Source organism: Sphaerodactylus townsendi, unplaced genomic scaffold (genome assembly GCF_021028975.2).
Source record: "Sphaerodactylus townsendi isolate TG3544 unplaced genomic scaffold, MPM_Stown_v2.3 scaffold_19, whole genome shotgun sequence".
Classification (NCBI taxonomy): Eukaryota; Metazoa; Chordata; class Lepidosauria; order Squamata; family Sphaerodactylidae; genus Sphaerodactylus; species Sphaerodactylus townsendi.
The window spans coordinates 100,330-118,448 of record NW_025950352.1 but is presented as its reverse complement, the minus strand read 5'-3'; the positions used below and the strand labels follow the sequence as shown (position 1 = coordinate 118,448).

Here is an 18,119-nt window from a genome sequence, read left to right as displayed (position 1 = left end):
GAAAATGAACCACGTTTTTAGAGTGGCGCATGCCCACGTTTCGGGGGCCGTCTGCAGAAGTGGAGCGTGTGCATGCATTGGGGCCCTGCAGAGAGGGCTGTGGGGTGCTGGGGCGAGGTCACGGGCACCCTCCCCCCCGGGGCCTGTCCAGGGCAAGCGAGTCCTGTCTTCAGGGGGCTGTGTTGCTGTGTGAGTGGATTCTTCAACTGGGTGGTCAGGAGTGAGGAGGCTCACGTGAGCAAGGGGGAGAATTGGGACCTGGCCTCCCTGGTCATGGGACCGAGACGGTGCTGGTCACTGTTGTGGACGACCTCCAACTACACTTGGACAGAGGCGGTTCGGCGTTGTTGGTGTTGTTAGATCTCACCGCAGCGTTCGATATGGTAGACCACGACCTTTTGGTCCACCGCCTCGCTGGTATCGGGGTTCGAGATTCAGCCTTAAATTGGCTGATCTCGTTCCTCCGAGATCGGGGACAGCAGGTGGCATCGGGGGGTGAGATCTCCAAGCGTCGCCCCATTATGTGTGGGGTGCCGCAAGGAGCGATACTCTCCCCGATGCTTTTTAATATCTACATGCACCCCCTGGCGAGTCTAGTTCGGAGTTTTGGGCTGCGGTGTCACCAACACGCTGATGACACCCAGCTCTTGTTCACAATGGAGGGCAGCCCGACCTCGGCCCTGATGCTCTCCAGCGTTGTCTTGATGCTGTGGCTGGTTGGTTGAGTGCAAGTCGGCTGAAGTTGAATCCCACTAAGACGGAGGTCCTGTGGCTGGGCCGGGGGGAGTGTCCGGTGGCCTTTGGCCTGCCTACCCTTCTTGGCGAGACGTTAAAATTAACTTCGTCCGCCAAGAGCCTGGGGGTGACTCTGGATCCATCTCTATCATTGGTGGCCCAGGTCACCCAGACAGCCCAGGCAGCTTTTTACCATCTGCGGCAGGCATGGCAACTGGCCCCGTATCTCTCCCGTTCTGATCTGGCCACTGTGATCCATGCCACGGTCACCTCTAGATTAGACTACTGTAACTCGCTCTACGCGGGCTTACCTTTGGCCATGATCCGGAAACTGAAACTCGTACAGAATGCGGCAGCCAGACTCCTTTCCGGAGTAACAGCGAGGGACCGGATTACTCCGGTCCTATACCAACTGCACTGGCTGCCGATCGAGTACCGGGTCATGTTTAAAGTTTTGGTTTTGACCTTTAAAGCCATTCGCGGCCTTGGCCCTGCATATCTAAGGGACCGCCTCTCCCTATATCGCCCTTCTAGGCCCCTCCGTTCATCGGAGGCGGACCTACTGGTGATCCCTGGCCCCAAGGCGATCCGGCTGGCCTCTACAAGGGCCAGGGCTTTTACGGCTCTGGTCCCTACCTGGCGGAACAGGCTTCCAGGTGAGATCAGAGCCCTGCGGGACTTACAGAGTTTCCGCCGGGCCTGCAAGACGGACTCTGTTCCGCCAGGCGTTTGGCCAGCCGGGATGATATCAACCGCAATAATAAGTAAACATCTGGCCTCCCGTGGGTTCATAAAAGGGGGAATAGAATAGAATAGTTGAAGCCATCTCTAGTTTAATATTTTATGTATTTTAATTAACTTATATTTGTGATGTTTTAAATTTTTATGTTGTTGGAAACCGCCCTGAGCCTTTGGGGAGGGCGGTATACAAATATAATTAATAAATCAATCAATCAATCAATCAATCAATCAATCAATCAATCAATCAATCAATCAATCAATCAATCAATTTGAACCAGTCTGAATGTGGTGGCCTGAATGTGATGGTGGGGGAGCTCATGCGGAGTCCCAGCATCCCTCTGGCTGCCACAGACAAGGAGTCAGCCCCTTCGGGGGGAAGGGGGGGGGGTCTGGCTCCACAATGCAAGAAGAAGGCAAAACAAACTGGAAGGGTGGAAGAGGAGCAACATTAAGGTCCAGTTGTGCCTTGGAGACCAACCAGATTTCTTGGGTCTCAAGAGCTTTTCAGAGGCAAGGAATCCTTTGTCCGTTGCAACAGTGTGTGTGTGTGTGGGCGGGGGGGGGGGGTTCTGCATTGTTCAGTGTGCTGGTTGATGATGGGAAGTTCCACATTCCCAGCTGGATGGGCAAAAGGGGGTTGGTGGGTTGCCAGGTCGTCACTCGCACACAAGCCCAGTTGCTGAGCCTCCGGGGACCAGGGACCCCCAGAATATCTGGAAATGGGGGCAGGGAGTTCTGACAGGATTTCTGGTGGTTGTGGCAGATGCAGGAACGTTGAGCTTCCATCCAGGGGCTGGGGCTGGAGGCTTGGCTGGGGAGGAAGGCCTGGTGTTCCAGTGGACGTAGAGGAGAAGTAGAGAGCCGGATCCTCCTTCCCGTTCCTGCTTTTCATCGGGGTCCCGTGCGGGAAGCATGCCTAGGGTGGCTCATTATTTTTGGAGGGGGAGGAGGAGGCTGGATTCTTCAAAATGCAACCTGGGGCCATCCATTGGAAGGCTCTGTAGCCCCACCCCATCCTGAGTCCGGGGTGGGCTTTCTGGGCCATCCCTTGTTGCCCCTGGCAACTGGTGTGCCCACCCTCATCTTCTGGCCTGGGTGAAGATCCTTCCCTGGGTCCTGGCCATGACGGCACGTGGTGTTCGTTCTGTTACATGCTGTGTTGGGGGAGGGGGGATCCCAGGTGCAACTTGCTCACTTGGACTGGGGCAGGGTGGAGTCCCCAGATCTCCAACATCTGAAAGTTCTGCCCCCCCCCCCCATCCCTGCTGTGGGTGGATTCTCCATAGTTACCCAGTGCCTGCTGGTGGCCCCTGGACTGTTTCCAATTGGCAGCGAGACGTCTGTGGCCAGCCCTGCCACCCTCTCTGCCGGGCACGTGGAGAAGGAGCCCCCCGGGCAGGTGATGCAGGCGGAGGCCGTGGCAGCTGTTCCAGGGGCTGACGTCTGGGAATGCTCTGGAGTTACACTGTCCCGGTCAGCACTGTTTTGGAAGTGACGTGTCTTGGTAGTTGCCTCCCATGGGCCATGGTGGGCACTCAGACTCTGCTCATACACTCGTGCAGGCACCAGGTAGTCTTTGGGCTGGAGCTGCCTGTTCTTTGCCGAACATGGCCCAGATTCGCCGTGTCCGTGCCAGCCTTGTGTGGGGGCGGACTCTGGTTGTCAACGCAGTCGCTCCCTGCCTCTGCATGCCTTGCCCCACCTTCCTTGACTTCACCCTCCCTTGCCCAGGCCACCCTTCTCTTTCCTGCTGACCTCCTCTTCATTGTCCTCTGCCTGTCTGCTGTCTCTCAGAGAGTGGCGGGGGGGGGCATCCTTGACCACCCCTCCCAGCAGCATCTCCAGTAAGCCGGTGGCGCTGGAGATGTGTCCCTGCAGCTCCGCTGAGTCTCCCCGCCTGTGTGCGGTCAGGTGGTGTGTGGGCATCGTGGGGCTGGCTTGTGGCCTGATGCTCGCAGAGTATGTCTCGCCTCCTGGGATACCCTCAACTGTGCCAAGGTTGTCCATACTGCGCCCACGTGGACGTGCCGTGTCCTGGCATCCTCTGGCACTCCTGCTGTTGGAGGGATGGTGAGGAATTACAGGCAGGAATGCTGCTCTGAACTCCTGGTGTGAGGTTGGACAGGGGAGGCGCTGAGATTATGCAGTGCCCCCAAGCCCCCGGCCCCACCCGTGCTCTCCCGGGGAGCGTCAGTGGAGCTTCAGGGGCACTTACTGCTTTGCTAGGCTTTGGGTTTGCTCTCTGTCCATGAGTTGTGATGGAGGTCTTAACTAATGGGTCTGTCGGCTCTGCCCAGGAGGTGGGCTGCAGTGGCAGCATTGTGGGCCAGCTCCTACCACCTGCTGCAGACCAGGGGGGGCTGTCTGCCTGCCAGGGGGGGCTGCCTGCCTGCCTGCCTGCCTGCCTGCCTGCCTACGGCATAGAGTGGCTCAGTGAGAGGCCATTTGGGCGGGGGGGACGGAGGGCTGTTGCTGGGCTGCTCCAAATGGTTTGGTCTCTGTGGTTTCTGCCAGGTTGGGTGAGGGCAGAACAGGAAGCATAACCCTAGCCATAAAAGAGCACTCTGTCGTATGGACAACAACTTATTGGTGGCCCCTGGCCCAGAAACCAGGACCAAAGCCCCAGCCTGGCAAATTCTCTGTCGAATGAGACCAGGGCCTGGTGGGACCTGGGACAGCTCTGCAGGGCCAGTAAGACCCTGGTGTAAGGTGTAAATGGGAAATTCTCACAATGGAGAGATGTGGGGAGTGGTGTCCCCCAAGGATCCGTATTGGGACCAGTGCTCTTTAACCTATTCATAAATGACCTGGAAGTAGGGGTGGGTAGCGTGGTGGCCAAGTTTGCAGATGATACCAAATTATGTAGGGTGGTGAGAACCACAAAGGATTGCGAGGAGCTCCAAGCGGACCTTGATAAATTAGGTGAGTGGGCTAAGAAATGGCAAATGCAGTTCAATGTAGCAAAATGCAAAGTGATGCACATAGGGGCAAAAAATCCAAACTTCACATACACGCTACAGGGGTCAGTGCTATCAGTCACAGACCAGGAAAGGGATTTAGGCGTCTTAATTGATAGTTCCATGGGAATGTCAACTCAATGCATGGCAGCTGTGAAAAAGGCAAACTCTATGCTGGGGATAATCAGGAAAGGAATTGATAATAAAACTGCAAAGATTGTCATGCCCTTATATAAAGCCGTGGTGCGACCACACTTGGAGTACTGTGTTCAGTTCTGGTCACCACATCTCAAAAAAGGATATTGAAGAGATAGAAAAAGTGCAGAGAAGGGCAACAAGGATGATTGAGGGACTGGAGCACCTTCCTTATGAGGAAAGGCTGCAGCGTTTGGGACTCTTTAGTTTGGAGAGGAGACGTCTGAGGGGGGATATGATTGAAGTCTATAAAATTATGCATGGGGTAGAAAATGTTGACAGAGAGAAATTTTTCTCTCTTTCTCACAATACTAGAACCAGGGGGCATCCATTGAAAATGCTGGGGGGAAGAATTAGAACTAATAAAAGGAAACACTTCTTCACGCAACGTGTGATTGGTGTTTGGAATATGCTGCCACAGGAGGTGGTGATGGCCACTAACCTGGATAGCTTTAAAAGGGGCTTGGACAGATTTATGGAGGAGAAGTCAATTTATGGCTACCAATCTTGATCCTCTTTGATCTGAGATTGCAAATGCCTTAACAGTCCAGGTGCTCGGGAGCAACAGCCGCAGAAGGCCATTGCTTTCACATCCTACATGTGAACTCCCAAAGGCACCTGGTGGGCCACTGTGAGTAGCAGAGAGCTGGACTAGATGGACTCTGGTCTGATCCAGCTGGCTTGTTCTTATGTTCTTATGTTCTTAAGACAGAGCTGCTTCTGTATCCCCTTCCTGGTCCCTTTCTCTCTCTTTCCCTCCCTCCCTTCCCCTGTTTTCTCTGTCCCCCTCAATTAGTTGGTTTAGCATCGTGGTGGCGAACCTTTGGCACTCCAGATGTTAAGGACTACAATTGGCCATGCTGGCAGGGGCTGATGGGAATTGTAGTCCTTAACATCTGGAGTGCCTTAGCATCACTGGGGGGGGCGGGGGGCGGCACGCCAAGCATTTATGTTTTAATCTATTAGTTTGTTGTAAGTCGCCCTGAGCCGCCATGGAGAAAGAAGGCCTATAAATCAAACAAACAAATAAAATCTAGCTGAAATGTGATTAATTGGCTATGCATTCCCCGTGAATGCCAGATAACCCAGCTGTTGCTGCACTTTTTCACGCAACATGTCATCAAATTGTGGCCATGACTGCCAGTGGTTACAGTCCTGGCCATGAGGATGGATGGCTGAGGGGGGGAGAGAGATGTGGGGACAAGAGGCCCATCAGTGGCCGGGGAGCTGTAGGGAGCCTCTCTGTGCAGGGAGAGCAGGTGGCTGAATGCCAGCACGGGGGGCCCTCAACCTCCCTGCCCTGTTGGAGCTGGCCGCTGCCAGTGTGCTGGACCAGATGGCCGGCTAGCCGGGTCCAGCAGGGCTCGTCTGACATTCTGGGGCGGGGCAGGAGGAGAGGAGGGGAGCCAAGTGTGGGGATGAGTTGAGGCTGGTGCTGGTCCAATGAAGCTGCTGCAGAATGGGTGAGTTGGGAGGGAGGGAGGGAGGGAGGGAGGGAGGGAGGGAATGCCACCGTAAAACCTGCCTGGGGCTGACAGCCAGTGGCATGTAGTGGTTTGAGAGCTGGCCTCAGGTCTGGGAGGGTCAGGTGTGAATTCCCACTTTGACCTCGAGGCTTGCTGGGTAGTAGTAAACTGCTTTGGGTTCCCATTCAGGAGAAAAGTAGGATAAAAATGACTAGTGGATGAATTCAGCAAAGAAGGATGCAAACACCCATGCACGTGTGATCTTTTGGTCTGAACTCGGCATTCAAAGAGGCTCGCATGAACTTAAACAAAAATGCCCCAAGGTCAACAGGAAGATTGGCAGCAGATTAAAACAAATGACAGAATGACAAAATGACAGAAGGAAGCCTCCATGCAACTAAAAACAATGAAGAACGGCTACAAATCAGATCGTCACAGTAGGCAAACACTGGGCATGCCACTTGTAATCCTCAGGAGCTCAGATCTGCTTGGGAAAGGAGCTCCGATCTGCTTGGTGCTGGTTGGCCCATGTTCCCCTGAGCTCTGAAGTTCCATAACCCAGGTGCTGCTGCAGACGAGGAGACTTGGAGGAGGGCCTCTAGCTGAGATCTCGTCTGCCCAGCTGGTTCATGAGGGAGAAGATGGTCCTTTAGGTATCTTGCAAATAAAAATCACTACAGTCCAGTTCAGCTGGGCTCTTGTAAGAAGATGCTGCCAACCACACGCACCCACGTGTGCAGCCTGCAGAAACCGGCTGTGGCCACTGGCACCTGGAGGTAGATTCTGGATCAAGTTTTCCCATCATTTTACCAGGGACTGACCAGTTGATTTTTCCACACAAAGACCCAGACACGTCCTCTTCCCACCCCAAATTTATTTTCTACCAGGGCAAGCAGCCTGTGAAGTTCTGGTGTGTAGCACCACGCAAGCATTCTTTAGGACTTTGCTGCTAGTGGTTGTGCAAAGCCATAACCCTGGTTTTCTCTGCCTGGACTGGTTTGGGCCACAGCTTATCACATGGCAGTCCACCAGTCTGATGTCTCCATAGCTGACAATAAGTTTAAGATGGTCTTCTATGATGGGCTTAGGACAGTGGTGGCGAACCTATGACACGGGTGCCAGAGGTGGCGCTCAGATCCCCCTCTGCGGGCACGCGGGCACAGAGTTCGTCATGTGATAATAATGTAATTATTTCAGGGAGATTATTAGCTTTAAACCTAAGACCTAGTTTTGGGGAAGCAGTGTAGGTAACCCTGTTAAGCGCTGTTAAACCCCACTGATTTTCATGGGAAGAACGAAAGCGTGATCTGGGAGTAAGCTCAGTTGCTGGCAGTGGGGTTTGCTTCAGAGTAAACCCTCCTAGGGTCGTGATTCACCCGTTTGAAGCGTTGCACAGTTGCTTCAAAGCAAAGCCACCGACTACCACCAAGCTTACTCCCGAGTCACGCGCACCTTGGAGCCAACCATCTTTTCTATACTAAAACCTCAGTATTCAGGTTAAATTGCCGTGTTGGCACTTTGCGATAAATAAGTGGGTTTTGGGTTGCAGTTTGGGCTGCACTCGGTCTCGAAAAGGTTCGCCATCACTGGCTTAGGAGGAGCAATGGTCTTCCTGTTTTCTGGACCTTGCTGAAGGACCTACTGTGTTGTCTTAATGTTATGATTAGTGGCTCTTGAATTTGATTCCTTGCCTGATGCAAATGGAATTCATGTTCCAGTCGAAGCTGTGCAGAGAGAGCCACACACCATGGATCAGGCAGGAATTTCAAGCCTTCTGCACAGGGCTAATTTGCTAGAACCTCTGCATTGCCTTCTGTGTAAGCAGGTCAAGTGACAGCCCAATGACCAAGAAGGCCGTGGAATGCCTCTTGTTGCCATTGGAGACGGTCCATGACAGTGAGCCCAGACCACGGATTCTTGTCTGTTGCTGCCCTCCCATATGATGCTGGGGCTGTCTTGAGTTACCAGCATCAGGCTTCATGGAGTTGGCATCACATTCTACTCCAGACCCATGATTCCCGACAGCATTACAAGGGGGAGTATATGACTATGCCTATACCGCTGACCAAAAGCCATTGTCGGGGCTGGCCGCCCCTGCCTGACAGCCACCTCCAGCATTGCCTCCATCAATGCTTCAATGGGCATTGAGTACACCCTGCAACATAGGCCAGTCCAAAGAACGACCAATGCCGACGTCTGGAGCCATCGTCCCTTCCCATCCACTGAGGTCAATTCTGCTTCCACCTCTGGCCACGCTGAAGGTGATGCCTTCAAGGTACTGGCATTCTACAGTGCCCACTAAGGCAACAGAATCTATGGTGGTAACACAACGTGTCTGGCACCCTGGCCAAGTGATAATGAAGGCTCTTGCTTGCAGCTGTGTGTGGTGGCCCAAGATGGACAGTTATATGGGAGACAGGGTCAAAGTGTTGAACTTCAAGGCCAGCTGTAAAGGGGAAGGTGTTGGTCTTCATCTGCCCTCCTCCTCTTGGGCTTCAGGCCCTTCATTTCATTAGAGCCAGCCTCTTGCAAGTGACCTCTCTGCTAGACTGCTTGGAGTGTGGAGTGGCCACTGCCCTGGGCTTTTTGTAGAGCGTGCAGCAAGTGCTGTGTTGGTCTCCCAACCTCTCAGGAGAGCTCCTGCTCTCAGGAGATGCCAGCATTGCTGTGGTGCCTCCTAGCCACCCCTTTGGCTGCTGCACAGAAGCCTCCGCTGCCATGGCACCCAGAGTAACCGGCAACGCCCCTTCCCCAGACACCTGCTTTGCCACATGGTGGCAGCCAAAGGGACCATCCATGTTTTCATACCATGGCAGACCATGTTCCCAACAGTTTCATCTGAGACAACCTGAGTCTTCCCAACACCTGGGCTGCCAGCCGCTCTCTTTGATAACGGGGCCTATTCCGCATCGGGGGATCTTCCTGCCTAACCCTTCCCATAATTTAAGAGCCCTTCTAAACTAGCAACAAATGGCCAGTCTGGACAGATGGCCAGAACAACAAAAGGCAGTCGAGGGTCAGTGGGAGACTCAGGTTTCTTCCCAGAGTCCTGCTGGATTGTTAATGAACAGGTGGCTGAAAACATTTGTCAGATCCTCTGCACCAGGACCTGACTGGGGACCAGACGCAGAATACTCCCAGAGACTCTGTCATAAGTGAAGTTCCAAGTGGGGATGGTTGAACACCATCTGTTCCTTGGCTGAGAGTAGAGAGCTGGTTTTTCAGTGGCCTGTTCAGGAGCAGGTCAAGCCTGTTTGTCTGGCTACTTCCCACCTAGTCCAACAGTAGTGCAGTGTGATTTGCGGTGTATCTCACACGTGTGTGTTCTCGGACTGATGAGATTTCTGTGTTCCCCCCTCCCACACACCTGTCTTTGCAGCTCACAGCTTTGCATTTAGTTACGGAAAATCAGCTAACCAGTGAGCATAAATATAATATTGGTAGCTGTTTAATCATTTGAGCCGCATCCAGATTGTTTCATACAAGCATGTTTTTGTGCAGACTGGTGGGGGCCGCAGCACCCCCGCTTGGCCCAACTATCCATGACCTGGCCTGGGGCAGAATCTCTTTCACAAGCTGATGCAAAGCGGGCCAGCAGCTCTTCGAGGTGGGCGGTCCCCGAGGCTCAGCTCCTGGATGGTCACAGATGTTGAACACAGAATATGCGCCTGCTGAACCTGTTTGCAGTCTTGGCCATGGTATTTTTAGTCTACAGGCCGCTGAGTGTGTTTCCCCCGCTTCTGACAGCCACGCTGGCAAGGGCTGGAATTGACCCTAGCAAAAGTAGAACAGCTAAATGCGAGTCCAGTTAACACCTGTGAGGCCAAACAAGATTTCCAGGCAGTGGGCTTTTAAGAGGCAAAGGTTGTACCTGATGAAGGGAATGATTCTTGAAAGCTTCGAACCTCTTGTTAATTTCTCAGGTGCTTTTGGACTTGAATCTATTCGCTCTTCCGCTGTCCTGCATTGCTACCCTCAGAAACTTAGCAAAAGTAGTTTCACTTTCCAGGGCTTTTGACTCTTGCCAGGTAGTTAAAGGTTTCCTTCTGCTGTAGGTTTGAGGTAACCATAACATTAACTGTTAGTTATGAATCTTGCATGTGGTCTTGTCTTCCTAATATATAATAAGGAGACCTCAAGAACAGGTGTCATGCTCGTTGTAACAGGTAGCTGGTAGGAATGTGGCTGCTCTCACCTAGGCCGCTTGGACTTTCCAAAGACATTTTGGAGGAATCCCCAGATATCATTTTGTAATGCACATCCTCAGTGTTACTTGCAATGCAGTCATGAGTGGAGTTTCACCTTTCTAAGCTTAAGGACCTTGTTGACTCCATAGCGTGGCCCTGAAAAACAAGGTGGGGGGGGGGGGCTGCAAAGTGATTGTTTTTCAGCAGGGGCCACTTTGGGGTGGGGTGGGGGAAACAGCAAAGAGACACCTTCCGTTGAAGCTGAGAAATACCATTCTGGCCATTCTCACCTGCTCAAGTATCTTGCCTCAAAGAGAGTTTCAGTGAACAGTTAATAGCTGGAAATTTCATTAGGGTACAGGAGGGGTTTGTTAAGGAGCGCCACAGCAGCAACCTCCTTCCAGCTGGATGGGAAGATTCCTTCTCGTTTATTTATTTACAAAATTATATCTGACCTCTCCATCTGGTGGAGGCAGCTGGCAATTCAATTAAAATACCAGGATGTTAAAGCAAAACAATGTTACATCACACTTCTATCTGTCTGCAAATCACTAAAATGGCATTGCAACTTCCAGAAGTTGATGGGAAAACATCTTCCCAAAAAAGGGTACTTCCAAAACCATGACAAAAAAGGGGGGATTTCCAGACCTGTACCATCTCCTTCTTCAGAAGCTCCTTTGAGAGGCCTGGAGCTGTTCCAGGAAGATCATCGTACAACTATAGAAGTCCTCAGCTGATCTGTGATCCATGAATGTGTTCTGAGAGGCTGCAAACTGCCCTGGGCCTGGCCTTTGGCTGGGGTAGGGCGAGGTAGAAATTAAGTACGAGAAAAAGTAAAAAGTAAAGTGAAACTCACCTGGTGACCCATTGTTCCTGGAGACCTCAGTGACTGGCACACCAGGGAGGTCCCTGTTTTCTTGGATCCCAACACTAGACTCATATAATCAGTTTCTGTTTCAGTGGGGTATCTGCAAAAGGATCAGCCTGCTCCATGCCACGCAGCTTTAGATGCTGTCTTCCCTGTGCCACGTGGACCTCGGTCACCATCCCTCTTTCCTCTGGGCTGGCTTGGCCCAGGTGTGTGTGTGTGGAGGGGGAGCAAGCCACCAGTCCTCCAGGAGAACTCCTGGTGGCCATAATGGCCAATCTGCCCCTCAATCTCTGTTCCCCGTGGTCTTCCTGACATTGCTATGAACATCTGGAGGGCCACAGTTTGAAGACCCCTGATCTAGATCAACCTGGGAAATCGCCTTCCGTGCCTCACCGGGTTGACTTGTGCTGTGGAAGAGGGGTGTGGTAGAAGCGCTCTTGTGGGAGGTGCTCCGTGGCACCCTCTGTGCTGAGGAACAGTCATGCCCCCATGCTGGGGGTGGGTGGGGTGGGGGTGCTGGCAAACAGCAGAAGATCCGGGAAGTGTCCCATGGTGGCGGCTGTTGGGGAGGAGGAGGCCTGCTTCCTTCTCCTTTTGTGAATGGGGGTGTTGCTTCGTGGCATGACCAGTTGGGGGTCCCTCATCACTGGCTGGGGATGGAGGAACATCCTCAACAAATAGCTCTTGGGCACCTAAAAGCTGGCCGTGGGATGGGGGTGAGTGGAGATGCAAATTTGGGGCTCATGAAGCTGCAGCTTTGGGTGAAATAAAGTCCAGGTACTGAGTGTTGCCTCTAACCAGGCTGGGCAATTGGTCCTTCCTGGGACCGGTGCAGACCCAGCCAGCCACAAGTCTGCCCCCTTCCCCCCCCGCTTGGCCATCTCACCAGATAGGCGTGCCTAGACAGCTGGAAGGGCACGCCTGCTTCCTCTCTGCCGAGGATGCATTCCTTTGTGCGGCTTCCCTGTGGGCTTTGGCATCGGCCCAAAGGCACACCCTCAGCGCCACTGCTTCTGCTGAAGAGCAAACACGCGGCATGAGGGCCCCCCCCCAGGGTGGAGCCAAAGGTTTGCCGAGCCCACCCCTCTGTTCAGGCCCGTCTCTGTGCAGAGCCTATCCTGTTCTTTGAGGCTAAGCCCTTGGGCACCCCTTGGGCCAAGACGGTCTGCAGCGATCTGAGCTGGAAAGGTGCGAGGAGTCTGGGGTCAGGGAAACCTGGACTGGGGATTGAGGAACAGCTCTCTCCCCCCCCCCATCTTATTCTACATTTAGGAAAAAAGTGGGGAAACTTCTCTTTGGGATCAGGTAGTCCTGATAGAACCGTGGGCTCATCATCGGAAGCCTCTCTCCCCTCAGCAGGTCTCCAGCTGTGCTCTCTGCTTGCTTTGTGCATCTGTGAGCAGGCTGAGAAACAGGGGCAGCCGGCCTCTGCACACACACCCCAGTCAGCTCTGCCATCCAGCCCCCCCTTACTCTGCAGGGCCACATTTTAGATTCCAGCCACGGACCTTTAAAACACCCCATTGAAACACAGAGAGGAAACACACGCACACACACTGCTCAGGGCAAACCACCACAGCTGTGGATAGATGTGAGGAGCCATGAAGCAAAGACAGGCCAGTCAAAGCTTACGGGGCAGGAAGTGACCATGAAGTCCGAGGGTGTGTGTGTGTGTCGGCCAAGTGGGATTAGAACATAAGAACATACGGACTAGCTTGCTGGATCAGACCAGAGTCCATCTAGTCCAGCTCTCTGCTACTCGCAGTGGCCCACCAGGTGCCTTTGGGAGCTCACATGCAGGATGTGAACGCAACGGCCTGCTGCTGCGGCTGCTGCTCTTGAGCACCTGGTCTGCTTAGGCATTTGCAATCTCAGATCAAGGAGGGTCAAGATTGGTAGCCATAGATTGACTTCTCCATCAATCTGTCCAAGCCCCTTTTAAAGCTATCCAGGTGAGTGGCCATCACCACCTCCTGTGGCAGCATATTCCAAACACCAATCACACGTTGCGTGAAGAAGTGTTTCTTTCTTTTATTAGTCCTAATTCTTCCCCCCAGCATTTTCAATGGATGCCCCCTGGTTCTAGTATTGTGAGAAAGAGAGAAAAATTTCTCTCTGTCAACATTTTCTACCCCATGCATAATTTTATAGACTTCAATCCTATCCCCCCTCAGACGTCTCCTCTCCAAACTGAAGAGGCCCAAACGCTGCAGCCTCTCCTCATAAGGAAGGTGCTCCAGTCCCTCAATCATCCTTGTTGCCCTTCTCTGCACTTTTTCTATCTCTTCGATGTCCTTTTTGAGATGTGGCAACCAGAACTGAACACAGTACTCCAAGTGCGGTCGCACCACTGCTTTATAGAAGGGCATCACAGTCCATGCCGTTTTATTATCAACTCCTTTCCTAATTATCCCCAGCATAGAGTTTGCCTTTTTCACAGCTGCCATGCACTGAGTTGACATTCCCATGGAACTATTAACTAAGAAGCCCAAATCCCTTTCCTGGTCTGTGATTGATAGCACTGACCCTTGTAGCGTGTTTGTGAAGTTTAGATTTTTTGCCCCTATGTGCATCACTTTGCATTTTGCTACATTGAACTGCATTTGCCATTTCTTAGCCCACTCACCTAATTTATCAAGGTCCGCTCGGAGCTCTTTGCAATCCTTTGCGGTTCTCACCACTCTACATAATTTGGTATCATCCACAAATTTGGCCACCAAGAAGGATATTGACAAGCTGGAATGTGTCCAGAGGAGGGCAGCCAAAAATGGTAAAAGTTCTGGAATCCATGCTCTACAAAGAGAGACTTAGGGAGCTAGCGGTGCCTAGCCTGAGAAGCGAAGTTTAAGGGGGGACATGATAGGCAAGCTTGTTTTCTGCTGCCTCAGAGGCTAGGTCGCAGAACAATGGATTCAAAGTGCAGGAATAGAGATTCCACCTAAACATTAGGAAGAACTTTCTGACTGTCAGGGCTGTTCAACAGTGGGATTCACTGCCTCAGAGAATGGTGGAGTCTCCTCCTTTGGAGGATATTAAACAGAGACTGGATGATCATATGTCGGGAGTGCTTTGATTGTGTGTTCCTGCATGGCAGGGGGTTGGATTTGATGGCCCTTGGGGTCTCTTCCAACTCCATGATTCCTAGTTGTACAGTCAATTGTACACACCTGAATATGAAACATTCCTTGCAGGAAACACCTTCCACTCGACCAGCCCTGACAGTCGGAGGGAAGGAGGCCGGACTTCCTGCACTGGGGAAGCTTGGCAGGTGCAAGTGGTTTTGTGCTCAGTTGCCAATCTCCAGGTGGTGGTTGGAGATCTTCTGGAATTGATCTCCAAACTCCACAACTCAGTTCACCTGAAGAAAATGGCCCCTGTGGAAGGTGGTCTCTGTGGCATCACGCCCAGTGGTGGGATTCAGACGGTTTGCACCACTTTGGCAGAACCGGTTATTAAAATGGTGCTTGTTAACAACCAGTTAAATTATTTTAATCCCACCACTGATGACACCCCGCTGGAGTTCCTCCCCTCCCCAAACCCCGCTCGCCTCAGGCTCCACCCCAGAAATCTCCAGGCATTTTCCAATTCACAGCTGGCCACCCCAGTTTGTGCTGTGATTGGGAGTGCGGCAGGTTTGCTGGAGAATGGGGAGCGCCACCTCAAAGAATCGATCCTCCATTGCTCCAAACTGCCTTCTGCCAGAGGCTTTCTTGGGAAAAAGAGAGAGGGGAGGGCGTCAGTAGCTTCCCACCCGTTGCTTTCCAAACAGATTGTTCCTTCTTATGAGTGCCGGGGGAATGCCTGTCACCCACAGCGGCATCTCTTGGATGAAGTCTTGGATCTGGTTGCCATGGACGGGGTAAGGCTGAGCTGCCTACCTGTACCCTGCCAACTGCTCCGTCTCCTCCGCAACAGCAGCTTTTACTTGGCATGAGGTCGGCAGTTCCCAGGCCTTGTAGAGCCATAGAGTTGGAAGGGCCCATCTAGGCCATCTAGTCCAACCCCCTGCTCAGTGCCAGAGCTCCAGGCAAAGTTGTCCTGGTGAAGAGGGTAGAGAAACACATCCTTTCCAGGGAAAGCCTTGTGAACTCTAACCCCGGCACCAGAGGCGAATTCCTTTCTACAGCAGTGGATGGAGATGTTTGGACAGTCCTACAGCGACTGAGCCATGTGGGCTCCTGTTGTGTGACAGAGTCTGGTTGGCTCCTGTTGGTGGGCTCCCATTGTCCAGGCAGCAGTGGGGATGACCGTGGTGGTGGTGGACTTGGGCAGGTGCTTGTCTATCCCCACGTCCAGGTCCAAGGCAAGGAGAGACCACTTGGCTTAACCTTGCAGTGGGCATCTGAGGGGCATCCAGGGCAGGCGGTGGCCCACCAGGGGCTTTTGCCATAAGTGACAGGCCAGTCTGCCTATGCTTTCTTTGTGCAGATTTCCTGACCTCCAGGAATGGGAAATCCACAGGACACAGGTTCCCTTAAGTTGTTAGAAGTTTTCTCTGCAAAGCAAATGAGGTTTCCTGTCATGTCTTCCTTCCAGACTTGAGCAAGATTTGACACCCAGTATACATTCTGCAGCAGCTGTATCTTGTTGGTTAACATTAGATCTGACCTCATGAGGTTTGTCTGAATGAGAGACCCCCAGGGGTGAATGGGTGGGACTGGGAACTGCGGAGTCAGCTGTGGGATTGGCTGAGTCGCGGGCACTGGGGGGTGGTGGTGGTGATAACAGGGGAGCTTGCCTGGAGAGTGGCGGCTGACCTGGGGCCCCTTTCGTCCCTCTCTGTCGCTGCAGCTCCAAGTGTCACAAGGGCTCAGTTCCTGTTGGTCTCCCTGGCTGTTCTCCTGGTCAGTCTGGTGGCTGCATTCTGCTCTTGCCAGGGCCATGTCTCTGTTATCACAACAGCACCCTGTGTATTGGGGGGGGGCACCACTCTATGTCAAGGGGGGGAAATCGTGTGAAGCTGTTGTGATCCTAGTCTGTTTCTCTCGCCCGCCCGCCCGCCCGCCCGCCCGTAGACTCTGAGCTGCTCTGCTCGGCTTCTCCCTTGACCTTTGCACGCTGGGCGTCATTTCCACAAATGCCACTGGACTGCTTCTGGCTTGAATGTGGAACCCAGGGATTTTTTTCAGGAAAGGTCTGTAGAGAGACACCGGGCCCGTTTGTCGAGGACCATTTCGGGCAGGCTGTTATCCAAAGGAATGTGCCACTGAGGGTGCTTCTGAGAGCCCCGGGAGAGGCCCGTCAGTCGCCCTTCCCTTATGGGTGGAGACATGTTTCATGAGGTGGGGGAGGGGGTCAGCAAATAAGCAATGTGTGCCCTGAGTGAGATCAGCGTTTGGCCCTAATAGAGAGCGTGTATAGGAATGGCTCAGTTTCCCAAGCATTGGTGCATTGACCTGGGGCAGTGGAGGGACTGTGTATGATGGGATTCTTGACATTCCTGTGTTCACGTGGCTTCTCTGGTTTCCGCAGCATCCTCTGCCGTTATGGCTCGACGGTCACAGAGTTCCTCGCAGGGGGACAATCCCCTGGACCCCAACTACCTTCCTCCTCACTACAAGGAGTATTACCGCCTGGCGCTGGATAAGCTGGCTGAGGAGGGTGAGGAGAGCTACCACCAGTTCCTGACGGAGGAAGGAGCCCCGGACTTCCTCTGTGCCTCAGAGGTGGAGCACATCACCCGGCACCTGCAGAAGCCCCAGTATGGCAGCCAGGAGGGCGGCAGCAGCACGGACTCTGGCCCAGGTGACACGGAGGCGGATGGCTCTTCTGGGACTTACTGGCCTATGAATTCTGACCTGGCCGTCCCAGAGCTGGATCTGGGCTGGCCAATGGTCTTTGGTTTTAGGGGCACTGAGGTGACAACTCTGGTGCAACCCCCACCCCCGGACAATCCCAGCATCAAGGAGGAGGCTCGCAGGATGATTCGTGCAGCACAACAGGTGAGTTGCGGCACGGGGTTGGGCGAATGATACGCCATTGATATGTTAAAAAGAGCATATTTGTTATTATAAATGGAATAAAAGTTATTAAATAGAAAAGGAGCCCAGTGACCCCTGAGGGATGAACAAAATTTATTCCAGTGTAAGTTTTTGTGAGTCAGAGTTTACTACCTCAGGTGCAAGGACAGAGGCAGAGCTGCACACGCCAGGCATCTAGTGCAGGAGGAACTCTGCCTCATGGATGCTGACGCTAGAATAAATGTGTGTTGCTGCAACAGACTACAGGCCAATTTGCTTTGATAAACTCTTCAGGAGAGCATTTATTTATTTTGCAGTCGGTCTTTCTGGGACTCAAGACAAATTACACAGTGTAAGTTAATATGATCAACAGGATGGGACAACGCAAAACTGTTTGGATTATAAAAATTTGGAAACAGACAAGCAGAAATCTGAAAACCAACTTAAAGCAAAATGTATTGATGCTTTAAACAATGCAAAAATGACATAGTAGGATCCTACCTGCAGCATCAACCAGTGTGAGCTACACAATATAGAAGTACAGACCACGATCCGTAACCCTTTACCCAATTGTTTTGTAACAGCACAACCCTATTGTCTGTATAGAAAATCCCTCTTGAATGGCTCAGGTTTGCCTCATGCGCAGAAAGCCAGGAGAGTGGGGGCCTTCCTCACCGCCTCAGGCAGGCTGTTCTGCAAAGTGGGCAGCCGCTAGGCACCAGCCAGGTCGCCATGCCACAGGAGAGGCCGAGTGCAAGAACCCGGCCGGTGCCCAGCGACCCACCTCCCACGTGACCAAATGGTGTGCGCCTGGGGACATTGGATACCCTGTGCCTGCCGTAACCATAGCCAGAGGAACTTCATTAAAATATTCCAAAACTAGGTCTCTTTTATGGCTTGCTGCCATTATAGATTTTCTGTTCCGGGGAAAGAATAATATGACAAACCTCAGACTATACACACAAAGATCCCAAGACTTGTGGAGTATTCTGCTTGAAAAGTTTCAC

General features: G+C 52.7%; 1 protein-coding gene across 6 annotated transcripts in view; it reads left to right on the top strand.

The window, feature by feature from the left end:
* FAM83H (family with sequence similarity 83 member H) overlaps nucleotides 1-18,119 on the top strand; it is a 44,890-nt gene that overhangs the window by 9,075 nt on the left and 17,696 nt on the right. For 5 of the 6 annotated variants that reach the window (XM_048482627.1, XM_048482630.1, XM_048482624.1 and 2 more), the window contains exon 2: nucleotides 16,625-17,094. In XM_048482627.1, the coding sequence (XP_048338584.1) occupies nucleotides 16,639-17,094 (456 nt within the window). In that variant the 5' untranslated portion in view covers nucleotides 16,625-16,638. Of the gene's footprint in view, nucleotides 1-16,264; nucleotides 16,287-16,624; nucleotides 17,095-18,119 lie in introns of those variants that run through there. The other variant, XM_048482625.1, reaches the window with a different exon arrangement.